The 18,649-nt window shown below is 45.1% G+C and overlaps 3 protein-coding genes across 6 annotated transcripts in view; all 3 read right to left on the reverse strand.

Annotated features, from left to right (window-relative positions):
- snx13 (sorting nexin 13) overlaps positions 1–11,021 on the reverse strand; it is a 14,320-nt gene extending 3,299 nt beyond the window's left edge. For 3 of the 4 annotated variants that reach the window (XR_013297873.1, XM_077590817.1, XM_077590816.1), the window contains exons 1-19: positions 7,448–7,665; positions 3,635–3,747; positions 3,473–3,575; positions 3,315–3,404; positions 2,882–3,003; positions 2,698–2,816; positions 2,534–2,638; positions 2,356–2,444; positions 2,196–2,279; positions 1,992–2,130; positions 1,841–1,929; positions 1,669–1,774; positions 1,408–1,601; positions 1,167–1,271; positions 938–1,108; positions 799–868; positions 472–614; positions 207–314; positions 24–134 (exon numbers count right to left, since the gene is read on the reverse strand). Coding sequence is in view for 3 of the 4 variants with exons in the window: in XM_077590817.1 (XP_077446943.1) it covers positions 24–134; positions 207–314; positions 472–614; positions 799–868; positions 938–1,108; positions 1,167–1,271; positions 1,408–1,601; positions 1,669–1,774; positions 1,841–1,929; positions 1,992–2,130; positions 2,196–2,279; positions 2,356–2,444; positions 2,534–2,638; positions 2,698–2,816; positions 2,882–3,003; positions 3,315–3,404; positions 3,473–3,575; positions 3,635–3,747; positions 7,448–7,495 (2,109 nt within the window). In the remaining variant the exon portion in view is untranslated. Of the gene's footprint in view, positions 1–23; positions 135–206; positions 315–471; positions 615–798; positions 869–937; positions 1,109–1,166; positions 1,272–1,407; positions 1,602–1,668; positions 1,775–1,840; positions 1,930–1,991; positions 2,131–2,195; positions 2,280–2,355; positions 2,445–2,533; positions 2,639–2,697; positions 2,817–2,881; positions 3,004–3,314; positions 3,405–3,472; positions 3,576–3,634; positions 3,748–7,447; positions 7,666–7,766; positions 7,969–8,964; positions 9,052–10,883 lie in introns of those variants that run through there. The other variant, XM_077590818.1, reaches the window with a different exon arrangement.
- A 23-nt stretch (positions 11,022–11,044) lies between these two features.
- twist1a (twist family bHLH transcription factor 1a) lies at positions 11,045–15,091 on the reverse strand. Its single transcript, XM_077590837.1, has 2 exons — positions 13,447–15,091; positions 11,045–12,644 (listed from the first exon to the last, which is right to left on the reverse strand). The coding sequence occupies exon 1, from the start codon at positions 14,114–14,116 to the stop codon at positions 13,490–13,492; it is 627 nt and encodes a 208-aa protein (XP_077446963.1). The 5' UTR covers positions 14,117–15,091; the 3' UTR covers positions 11,045–12,644; positions 13,447–13,489.
- A 604-nt stretch (positions 15,092–15,695) lies between these two features.
- LOC144067248 (fer3-like protein) lies at positions 15,696–16,689 on the reverse strand. Its single transcript, XM_077590840.1, has one exon. It carries the CDS (start codon positions 16,197–16,199, stop codon positions 15,930–15,932), a length of 270 nt encoding a protein of 89 aa, XP_077446966.1. The 5' UTR covers positions 16,200–16,689; the 3' UTR covers positions 15,696–15,929.
- Positions 16,690–18,649: the final 1,960 nt, after the last annotated feature.

The following is an 18,649-nucleotide window of genomic DNA, read 5'->3' on the forward strand; positions in this document are numbered from 1 at the left end:
CCTGCAATTTGACATTTTGTTACCTTGCGTGCAAAATCGCCTTTGCCTTTATTGTAGGCTTTGTTCTCTAGGAAGTCGTAGACGTAAGGGATCAGCGTTGGACACGCCTTCACCATCTCAGGGTTCAGCAGCAACTATGAAAATGGGCTTTTCATTAATAATGACAGCTGGCGTCATTTTACGACATTAATGTATGATATTAATACTTGTAGGTAAGCATTGAGGTCCTTTTTTCTCTTTTCCAGGAAATCTCTGTCCATATTGTTGAAGGTTTTCTTCCCTGGGAGCTTCAAGATGGACGCAAAGTTCTCAAACTAAAAAGTCAGATTATTGAAAGATGGATTGAAATGGAAAAAAAATAATTCAGAATTTAAAATGGTGGGGGTCAAAGAATAAATACGTAAAAAACATGAATTAAACAAGTCAAATGAATGAAAAACGAAAATAATTGTATAAAGAAAGAAGATGCACCTGCTCAGTGATCCTCATGTGGAAGTCGTGGAAATCGGAGTAGCGCCGATACGTCTTCCAGCAATCTTCGCTCCCGTCCGGATTGCGTCTGAATACAGTGATGGCGTAAAGCGCGTACGTCTTCCCGTGCTCATTGCACACACCTGCGGCGGCCCACCAGCCGGGAATACAAGCGTCAGACTAGCCCACCCGACCGTACCATCGCGAGAGGAAGGGAAAACAGCATGCGGGTGCCGCGTAGAGAAATTTAGGATGCCCACAAAATGGCGTAGCAAATCCAGGAAAAATGGAGCTCGTTGGCAAAAAAGGGTTATTTTGTGTCTTTACCCGTGTCTGAGATAAAAGCGTGAAGCTGCATGGATTCGTCGTGACACGAGTTGCTCAGCTCGTCCAAAGACTGGGGGGAAAAAAAGAATACTTTTCGTGAATATGCAACCGGATGCCCTGACAGGAAGAGAGGCCTCACCAGGTTGATGCTTCCGGTGGGCGAGCCGTTGAAGGATTCGCCGTCGCCGTCGTCGGAGCCACGGTAGCTGGGTTCTTTTAGCATGTCGAGCTCGGCTAGCATGCGTACGTAGAGCGGGCTTTGCTTGAACGAGGGGTAGTAGCATTCGTCGCGAAGCATCATGTCGTACACCTGAGCAAAGGTATCCTTTGGTTAGGATTTGCTTGCCCATTTCAAACAATCGCCTCACCTTTTTCTGGATGTCGTCAAAGATTTCCGGGGTGGGGTCGTCTTTCTGAAGCTTCTCCCACAGCCGTGTGATGGAGTCTTCGTCCACTTGAACTCTGGGAGAAGCCTGGAGAGGAGACAAACTTGGTGTTAAACGCGACACGTAGCTTTGTAGCAACTATTTAGTTTAAGGTGCATTTTTTGGAAAGCGACTGAGTGGATGCTCATGATTCACTTCAGAAGACTGGCGATTTGTGGCTGACCTTTTCTGAAAGATACTGCTCAAAAACACCCAGTGCGGCCGCCCTCAGCAGCCCCTTGGTGGCGTTGGGTTGGCGTTTGCCGTCTTTCTGCCAGCGCTGCATGGCCTCCAGCTGCTGCTGCGCCGTCACCCGGTAGCCCTCCACCGTCAACCAAAAGAAGAGCTCCGCCTGGGCGCCGGCCGCCTGCATGAAGTCTGGAACACAAAAGCGGATGAGAGCGAGCCCGGGGGAACGCTCGGAGGACGCCATTTGCCTTCTTACCCATGAAAAACTGCAAGGCGATGTTGTGGACCAGGATGTGGTCCAAGGGGATGACGCACAGCTTGCTGTAATTGGCCGCCGCCAGCTTCAAGGTGTCCACCTCCTCCTAAAAGCCGTTTTCAGCCGTTTAGCCGTCCAATCTATGCCCCGTCAGTTCAAAGCCGTAGGCTACCTTTCCGGATTTTAGTCTCTGGATCCTGGTTTCGCAGACTTTCTTGACAAATAGAAGACTGTTGATCTGGTTTTTGATGACGTTGATGTCTGAAGCAAAGAAAAAAAGAAATTTCAGATGCAATCCTCGGCCATCTCACAATCTGACCCACCGTCTCCTGCCGTGTCCAATGAGCGCAAATACTGCAGTTCCTCCATCACCTTGTCCTTCACGGCCTCCAGTTCTGCGGGTTTGTCGGTCAATTTCAAGATGTTCATGAAGGCTTCATAGTTACAGCTGGAGTCTCGGATCTAAGGACGGAATCACCGTTTTGGAAATCTTTCCTAAAGGCTTTCAAAAAGGCGTTCCAAATTACCATCCAGATGACAAACTGGTTGATGTAGTCTGGGTCGCTGAGCTGGTTGATGAGAGGAAGCAAGACACCGCGTGCCAACACCTCCTGATAAAACACACCTGGGTGAATTTAGGACGCCGCCGCTGTTGCGGGTTGGCGCCTTCTTTTTCCACGCACTCACCCGTAAAAAATATCTCATGTTTTTGTTGTGGAAGTCGCCGGGAGGAAGCAACAGGTACAAAAGCAATTCGCATAAGTCGCGCAGGAAACCTGAGACAAACACCAGAAACCTCACTTAGAACTAGTCTCGGTACCGATACGGTGCTCAAATGAGGTCTATTTCCAACATTTTTTTTTACCTTCCTCGTCTTTCAGAGAGGTGCACACCACGTCTCGGCAGATGTTTCTTTCCATCTCCACTTCGGCCTCAAAGAACGAGTCGACCAGCTCTTCCGTGATGTCCCCTGTTCACACGGCGCCCGATTACATTTCTGGCGTGTACGCGTCCAAACATTGCGCTTACTCTGTTTGTCCTCCCTGTCCGGGAGACGATCCTGAGCTTTCCGGAAGACGCGCAAATGGGTGGCAAAGTCGTCCACCAGGCGAGTGGTGAAGTAAGGCTGCCAGTCCACATCTTTGGACCTGGACGGGTACAAGGCGGAGTCAAATGGATGGCGTCTATAGAGTAGTTTGCGGGCAAGCGGTACCGCGTGGAGAACTGGACAAGGGCGTTCTGAAGCGTCTGTCGGATTTCCAGTAAGAAAGACTCATCCTCGCTGAGTGTGTAGTACCAGTACTGGATGTAATCTCTCAAAGCAAACTGGATCACCTGTGGACAGGAGGACAAAGATGAAACTGGATACGCTAAATGTCACCCCTATTATTCAATGTTTCTGCTGCCGTCTTTTATTCTTTTAATTGCCTATAGACATTATTTTCTTCATCGGACCATGTGTTCCCTCCCCAAATAGGATTATTTGGGAATTTTGCAATGCTCTTTAAGCCTCGACTGTGGTCATGTGGACCCCCTTAAAGGATTCCCACGCATTGCAATGATGGGAAGCGTCCCTTGGCGTGTCATCTGACCGTCGCAAAGCGCCGCTTAAACGCCGCCAGTCACGTTGCTTTCCCAACACAAACCTGTTGCAGGGGCTCGTCGATGAAACTGGAGCCGGTCAGCCGCCTGTCGATCTTTATGGGCTTCATTTCCAGCTTCATCTCATCCAACGTCTGACAAAATGAGAAGGAATCAATAAAGAGGGAGAAGCCGACAGACAGCAGCCATTAAAAAAAAGTACCTTGGAGATACCGATGGGTGGAGGTGGCAGGTAGGAGTGCTCGCACTTCTCCAAGTATTTCTCCGAGTTGATTTTCCCATAGAGTAGAGTGACGGCGAAGCCCCTGCAGCGGTGGAAAAACCATGAGCTTCTGCATACGCCATGAAATGTTTGTGTACTCACCCTCCAATGAAGCAGAGGATGTAAAAAGCCAGGTAGAAAATGGCAAAGGGTCCGAAGGTGATGAGGAACAGCACAACTCCGAGACTCCCCCATCCCCAAAAGGACAGACTGGCCTACAAAAAACAACAACAACTGACCATGAGTGATTGTTAAAGAAAACATATATATAAATTTAAATAAATTGTATTGTTAAATGATATGAATGTATTTCTAAAATGGGGAAAAAATACAACTGGAAATAAATAAAAGTGGGCCATGGTTACAACTTGTCATTGCGATTATTCGCATGATTCATGACGTGAAAGTCAAAAGGACACATGGCAAGCTAAAACGGTACCACAAAGACCAGTCGGGGCGCAATTTTGCATACTTGTAAGGCACCTCTGATATTTTTCCTCCTTTTGTGAGTGGCGGAAAGAACGCGCTGGATTCCAGCAAGCGAGCCCGCTGGCCCACTTTTCTGGACAAGCCAGTCGGGTCAGATGGCTGCCGACTACCATTCCGGAAAATACCCAGCGCGTCGATTGTTGTCGGAATTCTTGAATACTCCACAAATATTGTTTAGATGGCAAACTTGACGCTTTTTTAATGCACAAGTGGATGCGCCAAACCATTTAACTTCAATGCATTTCTATTTGAGTATAGGAAATAAAGGAAAGAGTAAAGGCACATGATACGTTGTATCTTTGCAACTGTATAATCTGTAAAAGAAGACAATGTTAGGCATTGAGGAAAAAAATAGCTGATAATGAAATACAGCAATGCAGAGTCACAGGAGATAACCATATAAGGGCGATGAGTCATATCAAGACCAAATTGATACATACCATTGAAGCTTTTAAATGTCCTTCAGTAGCTTGGTGACATTTAGCTTTTGTCTGTAATGCTTGGGTAGCAAGCCAAAATCCATATCACAAAAGTGACATTTGTCTAAAGTGCAGAACTAGACAAAAGACTCGAGATTGAGCAAATTTGGAACCCTCGACCTCCCAAAAATGTGACTTTATCCAACGGATTATTCTATTCAATTCTCATTCCCATTTTGTTTAGCAAACAAGAAAAATCAGTTGTTAAGATATTCCTTGAACTTGGCCAACTGCTCTCACCCAAGCAAACATCAAGTCCTTCAATCTTTAAGCTATGTCAGTGCTCAAACAGGCTAGACAACACCTGGAAACAGGCAATTAAAAGGATTGGAGTGCTTTCCATCGCCAACATTGCAGCGATGAACATCTTAAAAGGGCTCATTGTTTTTGTAGCCGGCGAAATGTTTCAGCGTGGCCTGGAACTGCCACGGCTCCATTTATAACCGCGACAATATAGCATGTGACTAGAGAGCACAAACAGAACCTGGGAGTTTCCAAAGCATTATCTATGCATCTAATTGACGTGCCTGAAATGTGATACTCAATGTACACAAACGCTTTCCGCTCTTAAGAACCCGCAGGGAAAAATGTTGACTTCTCAAATCAGTCTCCACAACTAAATCTAAACGCCACTCAATGACGGGCGGCGAGACGGCGTCGAAGCTCGGCAAGATATCAACCGGCAGCGTCCGTTATTACAGATTATGCCGGGTTTAAAACGTGAACCATCTGCTCCACTGATTAACGCCTGAGGCCTCTCGAGAGCACGCAGAAAAAAAACATGGGAAATCTGACACGTATAAAAACAAACTTGAAAAAAATGGGCCAGAAATGAGCATATTAACTAGAAATTGAGTATCCGATTCTGCCGGGAGAATGGAGTTGCTCGACGAGAAGATTAAGGCCAAAGGGGTGCGCGAGTTAACATTTGCGTGTTCTAATAACGGTCCGCCGCGTTACCCAGCTCAATCCTGACACACTTGAGAAGATCTCATGGGTGGCCGCAGTTCACATGCATGCCTGCCCAGAAAAAAAAGCAACATTTTTGTTCATACTGTAAGAGCATGGTTCTCTTCACAGATATGTCCAAATTTGCAAAATGACGCTATTCACATCACGAGGCTCTCAATGCGTGATGATGTTCCTGTGAGAAAGGAATGTACAGATTTATTTACAACTTGCAAATGTAAACAAATGACTGTAAATGTCTAAAAAGCGGTAGTGACATTGACCAGAATGCTGTCTGCATGCAGGCAGGCAGCGTGGTCATTAGTCCACATACTCGCTGACATCAACAACTGGGAGATCCCCACTTAAAGTAAGAGGGAGTCACAGGGACGATGACTAGTCAAGCTTAATCCATCCGGATATCCATTCTGCCAAGAATGGCCATGTGCACCAAGAACGGATGACAACATCTGCGAAAAAAAATAAAAATAGCACAAAACACAACAGAACACTTTCCTCACTCAACCAAATTTTCAAATTTTAGTTTGGGTCGCCTTCTAAACCTCCACCTAGCATCCAAAGCCTTTTTCATGTGTGCTCACCCAATTTCAGGAAGCCTTTATTACGGAGTGCCATTGTTATTTTTGCACACTACACAATTTCCCGATTACGGGATGAATACAGTTATCCAATCCAATCCAAGTCTGACTGCAAAAACCTCAGTTCAAGAAACAGACTCTGATGTGATGTTGCGTTTACTTGCACAACTGCAACCTCAATAGTACTATACATAACCACATCTGTCATTTCAAGGAGCCACACATCAGCTAATGCTATCTTTCTGCGCACGCCGCGAGTTCAAAACAGCCGTCTGAGATTGACCCCGTCGGGTCAATGATTTCCCGTCAGGTGTCCAAGGTGACGCACGGACATCGTCTCATTTGCCAAGGTTACTTTCAATCAGAGTTGGGGTGAACTTTAAAGGAGCAGGTCAAGTAGCGATTGTAGTACTTTCCATGCACAAGCCCAATTCTAAGCGTCTACACGAAAGTAGAAGCAATCAAACAAAATGGCGACCTGGCCGTGTGTGCATGCCGCAGTGGCTACTAAAGCCCTGTTACTGACGGCTAAACGCGTACTTAAAGCTTTGGAGAGTTGCCGAGAAGAATCTCTATCAACTTAATTCAAGTTTATTGCTTCTGCCAAGAAAGTCTCAATTTCATTTACCTCTGGTGGCTTTTTGTCATCACGCAAACAGGACATGTTAAAGATAGAGTTCATTTGGGATGCAGATTTCCAAGTAAATGACCCTGATTGAGAGCCATAGACGGTGACGGATGTCCAATTCATGTAATCTCGTTCACTGCCACAAGAGCATAAATGTGAGAGATGGAAATTGATATTGAAACATCTATTGGCATCAACACGTCCAATCCATTTCAAGTCATCGAACGATCATCATAAGGAGACCGAGAGTTAAACTGTGTGAGGTCATAAAAGATAAAACAACAAAATACACACAGGCTACAATTGTTTTCATTTCTGTCCTAATTCTTTTTTCCAATTGATTACTTTTTGTTGTTGAAATAATTATCCCAGCCAATCATGGGATCTGTCACCAATGTATTGACTTGTGGAAACAAAAATATTGTAACGCATTTAGACGAAATTGTGGGAAAAATATGGTACTTTTAGGGACAATTGATTGAAGAAACGGATTGGTCTAATTTAGCTAGGCAGTCAAACAGGGAAATAATCAAACTCGTACGTCAACATGCCACGGTATATTGGAAAAACAACTCCAAGGGAATACTACACATTTTAACAATGAACCACAACGAGTTGAAACCTGATTTTGGAACAAAAGCTCATGTGACTGGACTGGCAGTCCCTACATAAACCGTCACATCAAAACATATTTGAGGGCTAATTCAAGGCAAATATTTTGGAGGTTTTCCCCCACCGAGACTCACCTGATTCACAATCAACAAACTCTCACCTGTATTCGCTGAGGTGTCGAATTTTCTCGGTGTCGGACGTTTATCATAATCTAAACACTCCCTTTCTACATGGATCCACCTCGAGCTAATTCAAGCAGTGTTGACAGTACGAATAACCTGAGCTCATCGTATTAACCGCGTAATCCCGATTCGAGTGCCCGTTATAGCAGACAAGCTTTGCGAAAACACCGAGACAGTTTGGCGGTGGCGTCCTCTCCCTTGACGGTACTGTTTACCTGCCGTGCTAACGCCTAGCCGCCTAGCATAGTCGGCAAGATATTCAAACTCCAAGCTAAACACACGTCAGCAGTGACTCACCTCTGCGAACATCGTTCAAAAGGCGTCCGGCGGTGCTGGTTAACCCCACCACATCGTAACACCGGAGTGGGACTGCTTTCTTGACGGTTAAAAACGCTCGTGTGTCCAATCTCCGTTTTCGTCTTGGAGCGTCGCCATGTTTTGCGAGGTTTTACGTCTCTGGTGCCCCGTTTGTGGACGCCGTCAGCTGATTGGTGGAGAGCTGATGACATAGGAAAAACGCCCGTGACTGACTGACTGACATAAGCAGAAGCAATCCCTATTGAACAACAAACCCTTGCGTGAATGTGAACTTTGTCTTATTTAAAGTTTTTTTCTAAAATGCAAAAACTCAATCTCACGTATTATAAGGAACCGCAAATTTCCAAAAGCGGGCCTGAAATGTTTGAAATTAAAAACTTTGATAAAAACTTTGAGGTCACGTATGAGGGCCCCTGTTTATTAGAAGCAGATTCGACATAAAAATTAATTTACCAAACTATCCATAAATTAAGTATTAGGGTATTAAGATTTGTCTGATAACTCGTGTAAACATTTGGAATAGTTTGAAAATTTTCCGAACTAAAGGCAACACGTTTCAGAGGAACACGGTAACCCACCCCGTCCAATCACTGAATCCAACCTTCTCGCGTTTCACTTGTCCTACTGTGTCTGACATCCTATCTTCCAGCCAAACATCTACTAGCTTTCTGTCGTATGCTTTCAGAAAGTATTTAAATAATTTATTTTATACATATAATACAACATAAATACAATTCAAGGACTTTTCTAATAATATACTCATGCAGTTAGTAGCAGATGACCGCTAGAGATCACTGCCACTCCATCTTGAGCTGTTTGGAAAGTATAAACCGATGTCAAATAAATGACTTTGTGCGTGATGTCACGTACAAGTGGTCCAATTAACTAAGCCACTGCCATTGACGAATATAGGCGTCCAATTCGTCGTGACGGGTTAGCGACGAATGAACCGATGTTCAATCAAATAATCACTGTCAGCCTTCCTATCTTCAAATGGGCCGCAGCTATTGTTAAAGTAATTCAAATGCAATTTGAACATTGTTCACATTTCTGGGCTGTGCGCGTATACGTGAGAAAATGTTCATGTTTCGTCCAGCGCAGCAACAAAATGATTGATGTCTCTCTCAGGAGTCATTGAGTGAACATAGGCCCAACCTGCAGTAAACCAATGACTGACCTAATGTGTGGCGGTCACGGCAGTTTGGCCCCGAGGAGGAAGACCGGTGTGTCAGAGGTCGGAGGTGATGAGGCGGAATGTGACAACCTATGGAGGAGAAGAAGAAGAAAAATTACCCTAATGCGATTTGGGGATGCTGGAAAATTAGGGGCTTCTTGTAATGGTTCAATTGTGTGCAAATGTAGAAAAAACATGAAAAGTACACGATGATGCAAACCAGAACATTTTTTGAACTGACAATAGATTTCACATGCCACGGAATGGCCTGTTATTACTTCTCACGGACATCAAAAACACACACAAAAATCAAATGGACCACAAAGAAGTAAGTGACCAACACAAATCTCAATGTTCCTTTTGTAGTCTTTTTGTTTTGAGGGGTTATTAAAAGTTTAAACATGTTTGAAAATACTTGCCGATTGATGTGTTCATATTTTCAGCAGCTTCTAAAGCACTTCCCAAATATTTCTAGATGACTTCACCCAGTTATCATGAGTTTTCATGAGTCCTCGCATATTTTGCCTGCGGTGATCGTCAGGGTGGCGCAATACAGATTAGGGGCAAACTTGCCTAAATGTTTGCAGATGAGCCATTGCAATATCTAATCACCGTGGTAACAAGGGTCACTCCGTGGGGCCACCGGGCCAACTCCCCCCAGGCACTTCCCTGTATTTTCACCGTGAGCAGGGCCGGATTTTGCTATGGGCAATGTGGGCGACTGCACAAGGCGCAATCTATTTGGGGGTGCACAAGAGCCCTAAAAAAAATAAATAAAATTGCCTCCCCCTAGCGTGTCACTGTGTCACAAACAGTGGAAATCCAATTTATTTTGAGCTCCCATTCAAAATGGATTGGGCGTCCATCGCCGTCGACGGCACGAAAACCAATCTTTTGTTAACAAAAAATCCACGCCAAGATAAAGATCCTCCCCCCCAAAAAAGTTCCATGTAAAACATTAGCGGGCAGGACGACCGCAAATCTTCAGGGAAGGATGCCAGAAAATATTTCCCGGAATTTGGGGCCCCGCTGAACCGCGGCCAGCTTTTGGGTTTACACGCGCTCTCGTTTTCCAGATAACGCAGGTATTATTTTTTTGACCGCTGGGAAACGTGAGACGAGAAAGGAAAACAACAAATAAGCAAGCTGAGAAAATAACGTGGAGTTATTCGCCCGCCTCGGCCTGATGATGCGCAGGGACGCTTCCTGTGGCTCAGGTTTCGAGGGGGTGGACGCTGCTTCCTGTGCTCATTCCGAACGACGGGACCTTTGGATTTCTTACTTAAGGCGACCGGTTAAATAGAAAAGAGGGGAATTGAAAGGATCCCATCACAGTTCAAAAACGGATTGGGCGTCTAGCACCATCAACGCTAAGTACTGAGTTGCAAAATTTGGCATCTTGGCCTCTTTTATACACCCAAAAACTCTATTAAAGATAAAAAAAACATGCTGCAGATTGCATTCCTTTAGTTTTGCAATTGTTTTTTCATCTTAACTTGAGTGGAACTGTTTTTGTATCTAATCTTACTTACCATGGAAATATGTACAAAGTTAAAGCGGACTTAAGCTCTATCAGAATCAAGGGATAAGTTTACACACCCCAAATTGGACACTTCCATTGTCCTTAAAAAATCTGACATCAACTTCCTGAAAATGTGCGTCATTAGCTGTCGCTGTCTTAATTAAGAAGCTGCGATGGCTCGGGGCGCTTTTAACCACAGGATGGGGGGGGCAAAAGAACAAGGACGTTTTATTAGCCCGATGCCTCTACTGCCACCGCCACGACGAATCACATCCTTGCATTTCCCCAGGCCGGTGCCAAGGCGTCCGTCACGCTCCACCTTTGACCCGCGGCCCACACCGAGGCGACCCCGTGAGTGACGGGCATCGACCCGAACCAAGCCCTAGCGGGAATGCCGTACCTTTGACGTCCGTGGCCGTCGACGGCGGTCGACGAGGGAGGGAAGGCGAGGAGCGTCCGAGTTGGCCGGCGGCTGTTGATCTTGCAGATTGAGTTGGAGACGAGCCTCGGCATTCCAGACAATATCACAGTGGCTCAGCTTGAAAAATATAAACACAGAAATATCAAAGACTGACTCATTAACCTCTCGGTGCCTGAATTTATGTGAAACTACAACAAGAAAACATTGAGGGATACACAAGTATGTGACAACAGTATAAATACCAACATACTAAGTGTAGGTAACTCATTTGGAAAAAAATAGAGTTACAAGTGAAAACATTTCAAATTCAACATTAGGAAAAGTCATGAGGAATACAAGTTATAATTGAAAAGAGAAAACAATTATTGCCTGCTATTGACAATGATTTCTTTTCAGTTTTTTCAATTTTTGGGTTGCAATTGAGTTCATTCATCCTCCAAATGCTGCTTGATGTATTTCTGTTTGAATGTAAATTGAGGCTTGAAGCGGTTCAGTTGGGTCTAACTTTTCGTATTCCGACGGGTGGTCTTGATGTTTTGGGGGAAAGCGTTTGCGCAGACACAGTGATCCGGTGTTATGTCAAGTTTGCAGCTTTTTTCTCTCTCTCCCTCTGTTGAATGCAATAACAGTTTATTGGGGGAAGCGGAAGGAGGGGCTACTTGGCACACAATTCGGGTGGTCCGACTCTTTCTTCAAGTGCTCTCTTTACCTTCTTTAATATGTTGCCACATTAGTTATAGATTAATCATGAAAATCCAAGTCACAACAGCATTGATAACCTTGAAATATCAAATCTGGCAAACCCTGTCATTTCCAGTACCACCAAAGAATGCTACACTATAATGAAAAATGAACAATTACATTCAGATATGATTTTTTTTTTTACATTCAAGAAATGTATTTTCAGAGAAAAAATATTTACACTTACCTCCTATTGTTTGATTTAAAACATATACAGGTTGCTGGAGCCTATCCCAGCTGACTCCACCCTAGACTGGTCGCCAGTCATCAGGTCATCAGGCGGCACTTACAATTAATAGGCAAAGAAAATATTTGGAAAATGTCAGTGTATTTAAAGCATTTTTTTTCCATTTCCAGCATGAGCCCTTTAGTCTAAGCGCAAAAGCACCTGCAGGACCTTCGACTCCAGTGGCCATCTGGGAATATGGCGCAAGCTTCCCGCTAATGACGCTCTTCCCAGATTTCCCAGCGTAAGAAATAAGCGCGGACGGAGTACGCCGTGTTTTCTTTTCCGCTAAGGCTGAAACACAAAAGGTTAACAAAGTTTGCCGACGTAAACGACTCCCGTCAGGTGAACGAAAAACGGAATTGATACTTGTGGCAGAAGTGCACTTTCATTGGTTTATTATCAAATATTTACAACCGTTGCGTGGTAGCCCGCCCCCAAATAAATATTGGCTTGGGGCGAGTGGATTTCTCACCAGTAGAAAAAACAAATAAATACAAATACTTTGTTTGCTGCGTTGCGTGGCTTTGTCTCCGGTTTCAAAGCAGTTCCTCTGAAGCTGCTTTTGTTTGGACAACATTCATCTAGTCGCAGTGGTGTCTCTTCATATCCGTCTTGTCCTGTAAGTGCTCCCTTGCAAACATAACAGTCCCTGCAACGGGAAATTTCGCACATCCCGCTCTCCTCGGAGGAATGATGCCGGCCGGGGCAGATGGGCCTCAGCTGCGCTTTGGCGGGCCTGGCTTGTCACGACAATCTTCAAAATGGAGGATCTGGCAAAAAAAGATGAACAAGGGTTAAAAACGCTCTTATCAATGCATGCCTCAAATGTATTCACTTAATGGATAAATGTGAAATACCTGTATTTTTCATTGACTGATACACTTACTCAATGGTTCTTGACTAAACCCTCACCTTAGAAACATTCACTAGACATTTAAAAATGGTTCATGATTTTTTCTTCTTCAAGTCTATATCTACATTAAACCTTAAATTTAAATTACTAAGTAATGTTGTTCTATCAACTCAATGTATTGCCTTTTTAAAATGGCAAAAATGTTATCGTATTTTTTTGTTACCTTTGATAATTCAATTGAAAACAAATGGTTCAACTTTGACGAACTCATTAACATTGAGGGCGATGGACATGCATTTCCAGTTCAAATAAATTGGACGTCTAAGACAGTCAATGGCATAAACTGAGTGAAATATTACATTTGCCAATACAATGTATTGTAAAGTGTATTTAAATGACATAAAATGTCGTTTGAATAGCTGAACCATTGCAACGACCGCTGGCCCCGAAAGGACCAGATGTGGCCCACGAGCCCTATTTTGAGACTCCGAAATTTGTTTCAGTGCCATTGGCAACGACAGACGTCCATTTTTCTCCCCTCCCAGCCAAAATGCTGCGGATGTCTATTGCTGTCAATGGCAAGGAGTTAAGGTATGCCAAAAGGTTCAAGCCAGTTAAAGGACGTGGTTGTGTGGAAGTGTTTAGGGAGTTTCAGCGTCCCATATCAGAGTAAAAGGGCTCTTAAGTCCGGTCCCTGCGTTGGAGGAAATCCAGTTTACCGTTGGCTCTGTGTCCCGTCCACGGTGTGCCGTTCGTGGGGCGCTAGTGGCTGGTGGCGTCCCCCATCCTCCAGACGGAGAAGGCGTAGCTGAGGCGCTCGTGCGCCACGTAGCCGCAGCTTGCCCCGGCTCCGGCTCCAGCTCCGGCCGCAGCTCCGGCTCCGAGCCCGGGCCCCCTGGCGTCCAACTCGTCGCTCTGCAGGACCTGATACAGGAAATCGATGTAGCGCGCGGCCAGCTTGAGCGTCTGGATTTTGCTCAGTTTGTCCGAGGGCAGCGTGGGGATGATCTTGCGCAGGGACGTGAACGCCTCGTTCAGCGACTGCGTGCGTTGCCGCTCGCGGATGTTGGCCATGACGCGCTGGCTGTGGAGCTCGTCCGGGGAAGAAGAATCGGAGCGGGTGGTGGTGGCGCAGGCGGTGGCGCTCACGGGGCTGCCGCTGGCCTCGCTGCTCCAACTCCCCGCGGCACAGCCGCTCTTTCGCCGTCGCTTCTTGGGGAGCTCCAAGCTTCTCTCCCCGCGCTCTTCGGGGCTCCTGCGAGTCACCGCCGCCGCGGGGCGCCGTTTCCTGGCGCCTCTCCTGGGCGCCTGGCGCTCGGTCTCCTCCTCGCTGTTCCCGGCGCTGTCCATCGGCGTGGATGAGTAGTCGTCGTCGTCGACGTCCCGCATTGTCCGATTTGACAACAACCCGATCGCTCTTCTGTTGCTGATTTATTTCCCCCCCAAAGAACGTGGAGAGAGGTAATTCCCACTCTCTTATAGTGGGGGGGACGAGATGCGGGATTTTTGGGGAGCCTTGTGATTGGGTGGGAAGGGGTGTAACATAATACCGGGGCAGGAATAACTTGTGTTAATATCACAGAGTCTTGAAGGCAAAAAGAGGGGGGGCTGTGTTTTTCTAACTTTGTGTGTGCTAAAGAGGTTTTGTGGGCGTTTTCTGTTATAGGGCATTTTGCACAAAAACTTTTTTTCCTCACTCAGACGACCCAGTTTTGTCAAAACATTGTTTCTTCGTGATGAAAGGGGGTTCAAAGGGGCCAGTCGTCAAGATTTAGGGCAATAATGGTTCAAATGGGTTGGACGTTTATGACAGTCCATGGGGGTGATTCAATCAAGGCCGTTTATTTTGTCTTGGAAATGATGGGGAAAACACATTGTCAGCTATCATTAATAATCATTTTTAGAAAAATGGATTGGACGTCTATGTCTGTCAAAGGGAGCAAACTAGTGTGATTTTAAACTAAACAACAAACATTTCATTTTTAAGGGACATTTTAAAATGGTTTTGACGTCTATTGCTGTCAATGGCTTCCCAATGAAAAGTGGAAAAGAGGATTTTTACTAGTCTAGACGCGCCAAAAAAGAATAAAATAAAAATAAAGGCAGTGAAACAGGAGGTCGTAACTGGCAGGGGGGGTTCTCCTCCGTTCGATCGTAACCAGAGCGACGTGTTTATTTTCCCGTCAGCGGCCCCGCGTTGAGGTATGCGCTTAGCCTAAATGGCTGCGACCCCCGCGGGGACGTCCACACCGCGGCTCAGGTTTAAAAGACGTCCCGTCCCGGGGAGCTCTCGGGGCGGATCCGCACTCGCAGCGGGGTCGCCGACGAGCCTAATCCAAACAGTGGAGGTGCTGAAGGCACCCGTGAAATGAGGGAAGAACTCGACAAAGGTTCTTTTTGGGGGGTGGTGTTGTTGTTTTCTCAAGGAGGTGCCAATTGAAGACTATCGTGAAAGCTAGAAAAGTGTGCAAGTGGCGGCTCGTGGTGGGGAAATGCAAATTTGGCGATAACACTCATACAGGTGAGACGTTTACGTGCGCCCCTCTCCAAGGTGCTGAAAAAGTCTCACCTGCCGGGTTGCTAATGACGACGTTAAAAGAAGTGGGAGGGGAAAAAACAGGGCTAAGAGAATAAAATCGAAAGATTAGGAGGATTGTTATACAATGAAATACTATCAAAGTCACCATTTTAAGAGGAAAAGTGATGAGAATAAAGTAGGATGTAATATTAAAAGATGATAGGCATAAGAGGATTAAGTAATATGATAAAAAAACATTAGTAGTTAAGATTACAACTACTCTCTTAAATTTGGCTTTTTGCCCCTCAGAATTTTACGACTAATCTCATATTACAATCTATGATTTTCATTTTTCTAATGATAAAAATACTCAAATGAATGAATGTTCATAAATTGAACAAACGTGAAAGTTACGGCTCAATTTTTTCCCCTCATAGTACTTTTGTCATTTCACACCTTTGACAGCAATAGACGTCCATTTTGTTCAGACTGGCTGCGAATGCTCACATTTCAGAGCCATGATACGGCTCTAGAGGTCCAATCTATTTAGGTGAAATGGCTGGAAAAAAAGAAGGTAAATGTTACGGCTGCAAAGCCTACATTGAAAAGCACTAAAAGCTCCAGATTTGTGGCATTTGCTCAATTTTGCAGTTCTCTGGAGGCTCCCGACTGGTGGAGGGGCCTTCAAGTGTCCTCCAAAAGATCCCTCATGAAGGAGATGTAGACGATGGCCAAGCGCAAGGTCTCGATGCGCGAAAGGCGCTTCTCGTAAGCGAAGGTGGGCACTTTCTTCCTTAGCTCGTCGAAAGCCTCGTTGAGGCCGAACATGCGATTTCGCTCCCTGACGTTGGCCGCCTGCCGCTGCACCACCGTGATGATCCGTCTCCGCTTGGACCTCCCGACGCCGCTTGATGGGCGTCCGTCCGGGTTGTCTCGCGCTTGCAGGAAATCCATCGTGTTCACATCGCTGACCGAGCGGATCGACGGCGACTCCGGGAGACGCGAGGGTGGCTTTATATCCTGATGTTGGGTCGAAATCCGGATGGAGCGCCGCGGGGTGAGATCCTATTTGGCCCGGGTCCAATATGACCCGCGTGGAGGAGGTTCAGCGCCTCTTCAAGTGTGGCCGCGTCCTCCCGGAGGCCAATTCGAGAGCTTACGGGAGGAAGAGGAGGGTCGCCGAGTGCTGTTTGCTCTTCTTTTCATGGCTTGAAGACCAAACAGAACATTCCCTAACAGTGTGCACACAGCAAAAAGCTTTCTGTTGCAAATTTGGGCAAATAAGTGGCAGTTCCCATGGGAGAGGAGTGTGGAGAGGGGCTGTTGTTCCTCTTCAAGAGAATGTTCCGATGTCCTTCCAAAGATTGGTTTGATATTGTTTTTTTTTTTTTGGAGTGCAAGTTCGGTAACGCTGACACAAATAGACGTCCAATTCATCATTGCGTTTCGCATTGCTCTACTGTGAATAAACTCTCACTTCAAACACATTCACTGCCATTGATGAAGTCCAATTAAATTTAGAAGGCGAAGGATGACAACGAACATTTCCTACATTATCTTGAAATTCCAGTAGTGGAAATTTCTCTTTTTGTTTCTACTTATTCACAAATACTTAACCAACAAAGAGTAGTAAAAGGCAATTCTACTTACAAAAACTTCAAGTCTTGTCAAATAATACCTGAAATAAGAAAAAAAGAAGTGAGAACCCACTCCTAAGAAATTCTGTATTGTAACTGTAAATATTGACATGGCGTAAACAACAATAAATCAGTTAACTTAAGATATATTTATAACCGAACTACAGTATCCATTATTAGTCTCAGATTTCATCTTTACAAAACTCAAACAAACTCAGCATTGCAACTGTACATAAACTTACATGGTGTAAACAACAATGAATTAACTTAAGATATATTTATAACCTAACTACAGTATAAATGATTATTCTCAGATTCTATCTTGCTAAAAGTAAAGCATGCTAACGAAGGTGGGAGTCGCGCGAGGGTTATCTCGGATACTTACACGACTGGATTGTCATCATCCTCCGTCGAGTGTTTTTTTTTTCTTCCTCCATCGGGGCAGATAAACATGATGGGGCATTCCGCCGGTCGTCGTGGAAACGCTGAGAACGAGCAGCTGGGTGGTGGAATATGAGGTAATCTCACCCCGGGGCTGCCGGGTAAATATTGGTCTTAAATAAGGAGTAAAGCCCCCCGAAAGAGGCGCACAAACACACCTTCGAGGCTTGGAATGGCAGAGGACAAAGTTATTAAGTGCTGAAATCAATGACTTTTTGCCCTGACTAAAAGTTAGTGGGAGTAAACATTGGCTAAGTGATGCTAGCTAGCATTGATATCTGGAGTAGAAACAAATAAATATATAAAAAGACTTTAAGACTGATTTAAACATTTCTAAAGGTACTTTAACTTGTAAATACTACAAGATTCGGCACCTGAGGAGCACAACGCACTAAATCCCTCTTTTATTAAACGTTACTTTCATATTGTACATCATTGCTCATGCTAAAATGGGAGTTGGAAAGGACAACTTTATTTGTAGCTTCTTTTGTTTATGGTTGACAAATTAATCCTTGCTTCAGATACGTTCACTATTAGATGAGCGTTAACTATTACGTTAGCTTTCATTGGAGTCACTTTAGAACATTACGACAAAAATTTCAAGATCCAAAAAACATCACTGTCAATATTGTAGTGCCTTGACATAAAAGTTTAATTTGATCCATGGCCACAAAACATTAGTTTTCTTTACGTTAGGGTTTAAGGAAGTTGTAAAACACAAACCCCCCCAAAACTTTTTTTTACTGCTCAAAAATTGTGTGTGGTCCTCACAACGCATAACGCATACATTCAATACACAGCCATGTTGTTATTGGCTCTCCATCACCTACAGGCAAGCTTTTTGCAATCACAAGGAGTCATTAAATCGACGCAACCCGACACATGCTCCAAGAAATGTTTTTGTAGAGGCGATTAAACCGAGAACCTGTTCAATTAATTTGCTGTCGGACTCAAAAAAGGGAGGGAGAATGAAAGCCGTGCGTCATGGAGATGCGTTTAACTCCTGACCAATGGACAACTTGTTAATGTGTCACCTTGAAGACAATCCTTCATTCCCATCTTCGTTTTTGCCGCAAAGTGACTCATTGGTCGGCTCGGCTCGGCTTTAACGGCGTTCGATTGGCCGATGGGGACGTGTTTATACAGCCGGTGGGGGGCTGGCGCGCTTGGTCAACGTTGCTGGCGTGCTAACAGCCAACGCTATAGTAGTGGATCTGGGCCGCGACACCCGGCAACCTTCCGTCTCGCTTCCCTCCCTTTTTATTCCTCTTTTCTGGTCTTAATCCAATGCCGGAGCGCTCTGCCGAAAACCCCTTTGCTGTCCCA

The sequence above is a fragment of the Stigmatopora argus genome, chromosome 21 (genome assembly GCF_051989625.1).
Source record: "Stigmatopora argus isolate UIUO_Sarg chromosome 21, RoL_Sarg_1.0, whole genome shotgun sequence".
Classification (NCBI taxonomy): domain Eukaryota; kingdom Metazoa; phylum Chordata; class Actinopteri; order Syngnathiformes; family Syngnathidae; genus Stigmatopora; species Stigmatopora argus.

What these genes read in the sequence shown, in the direction of transcription:
- twist1a (XM_077590837.1), bottom strand. Translation starts at nt 14,116, where the DNA reads ATGCGGGACGTCGACGACGACGACTACTCATCCACGCCGATGGACAGC.
- LOC144067248 (XM_077590840.1), bottom strand. Translation starts at nt 16,199, where the DNA reads ATGGATTTCCTGCAAGCGCGAGACAACCCGGACGGACGCCCATCAAGC.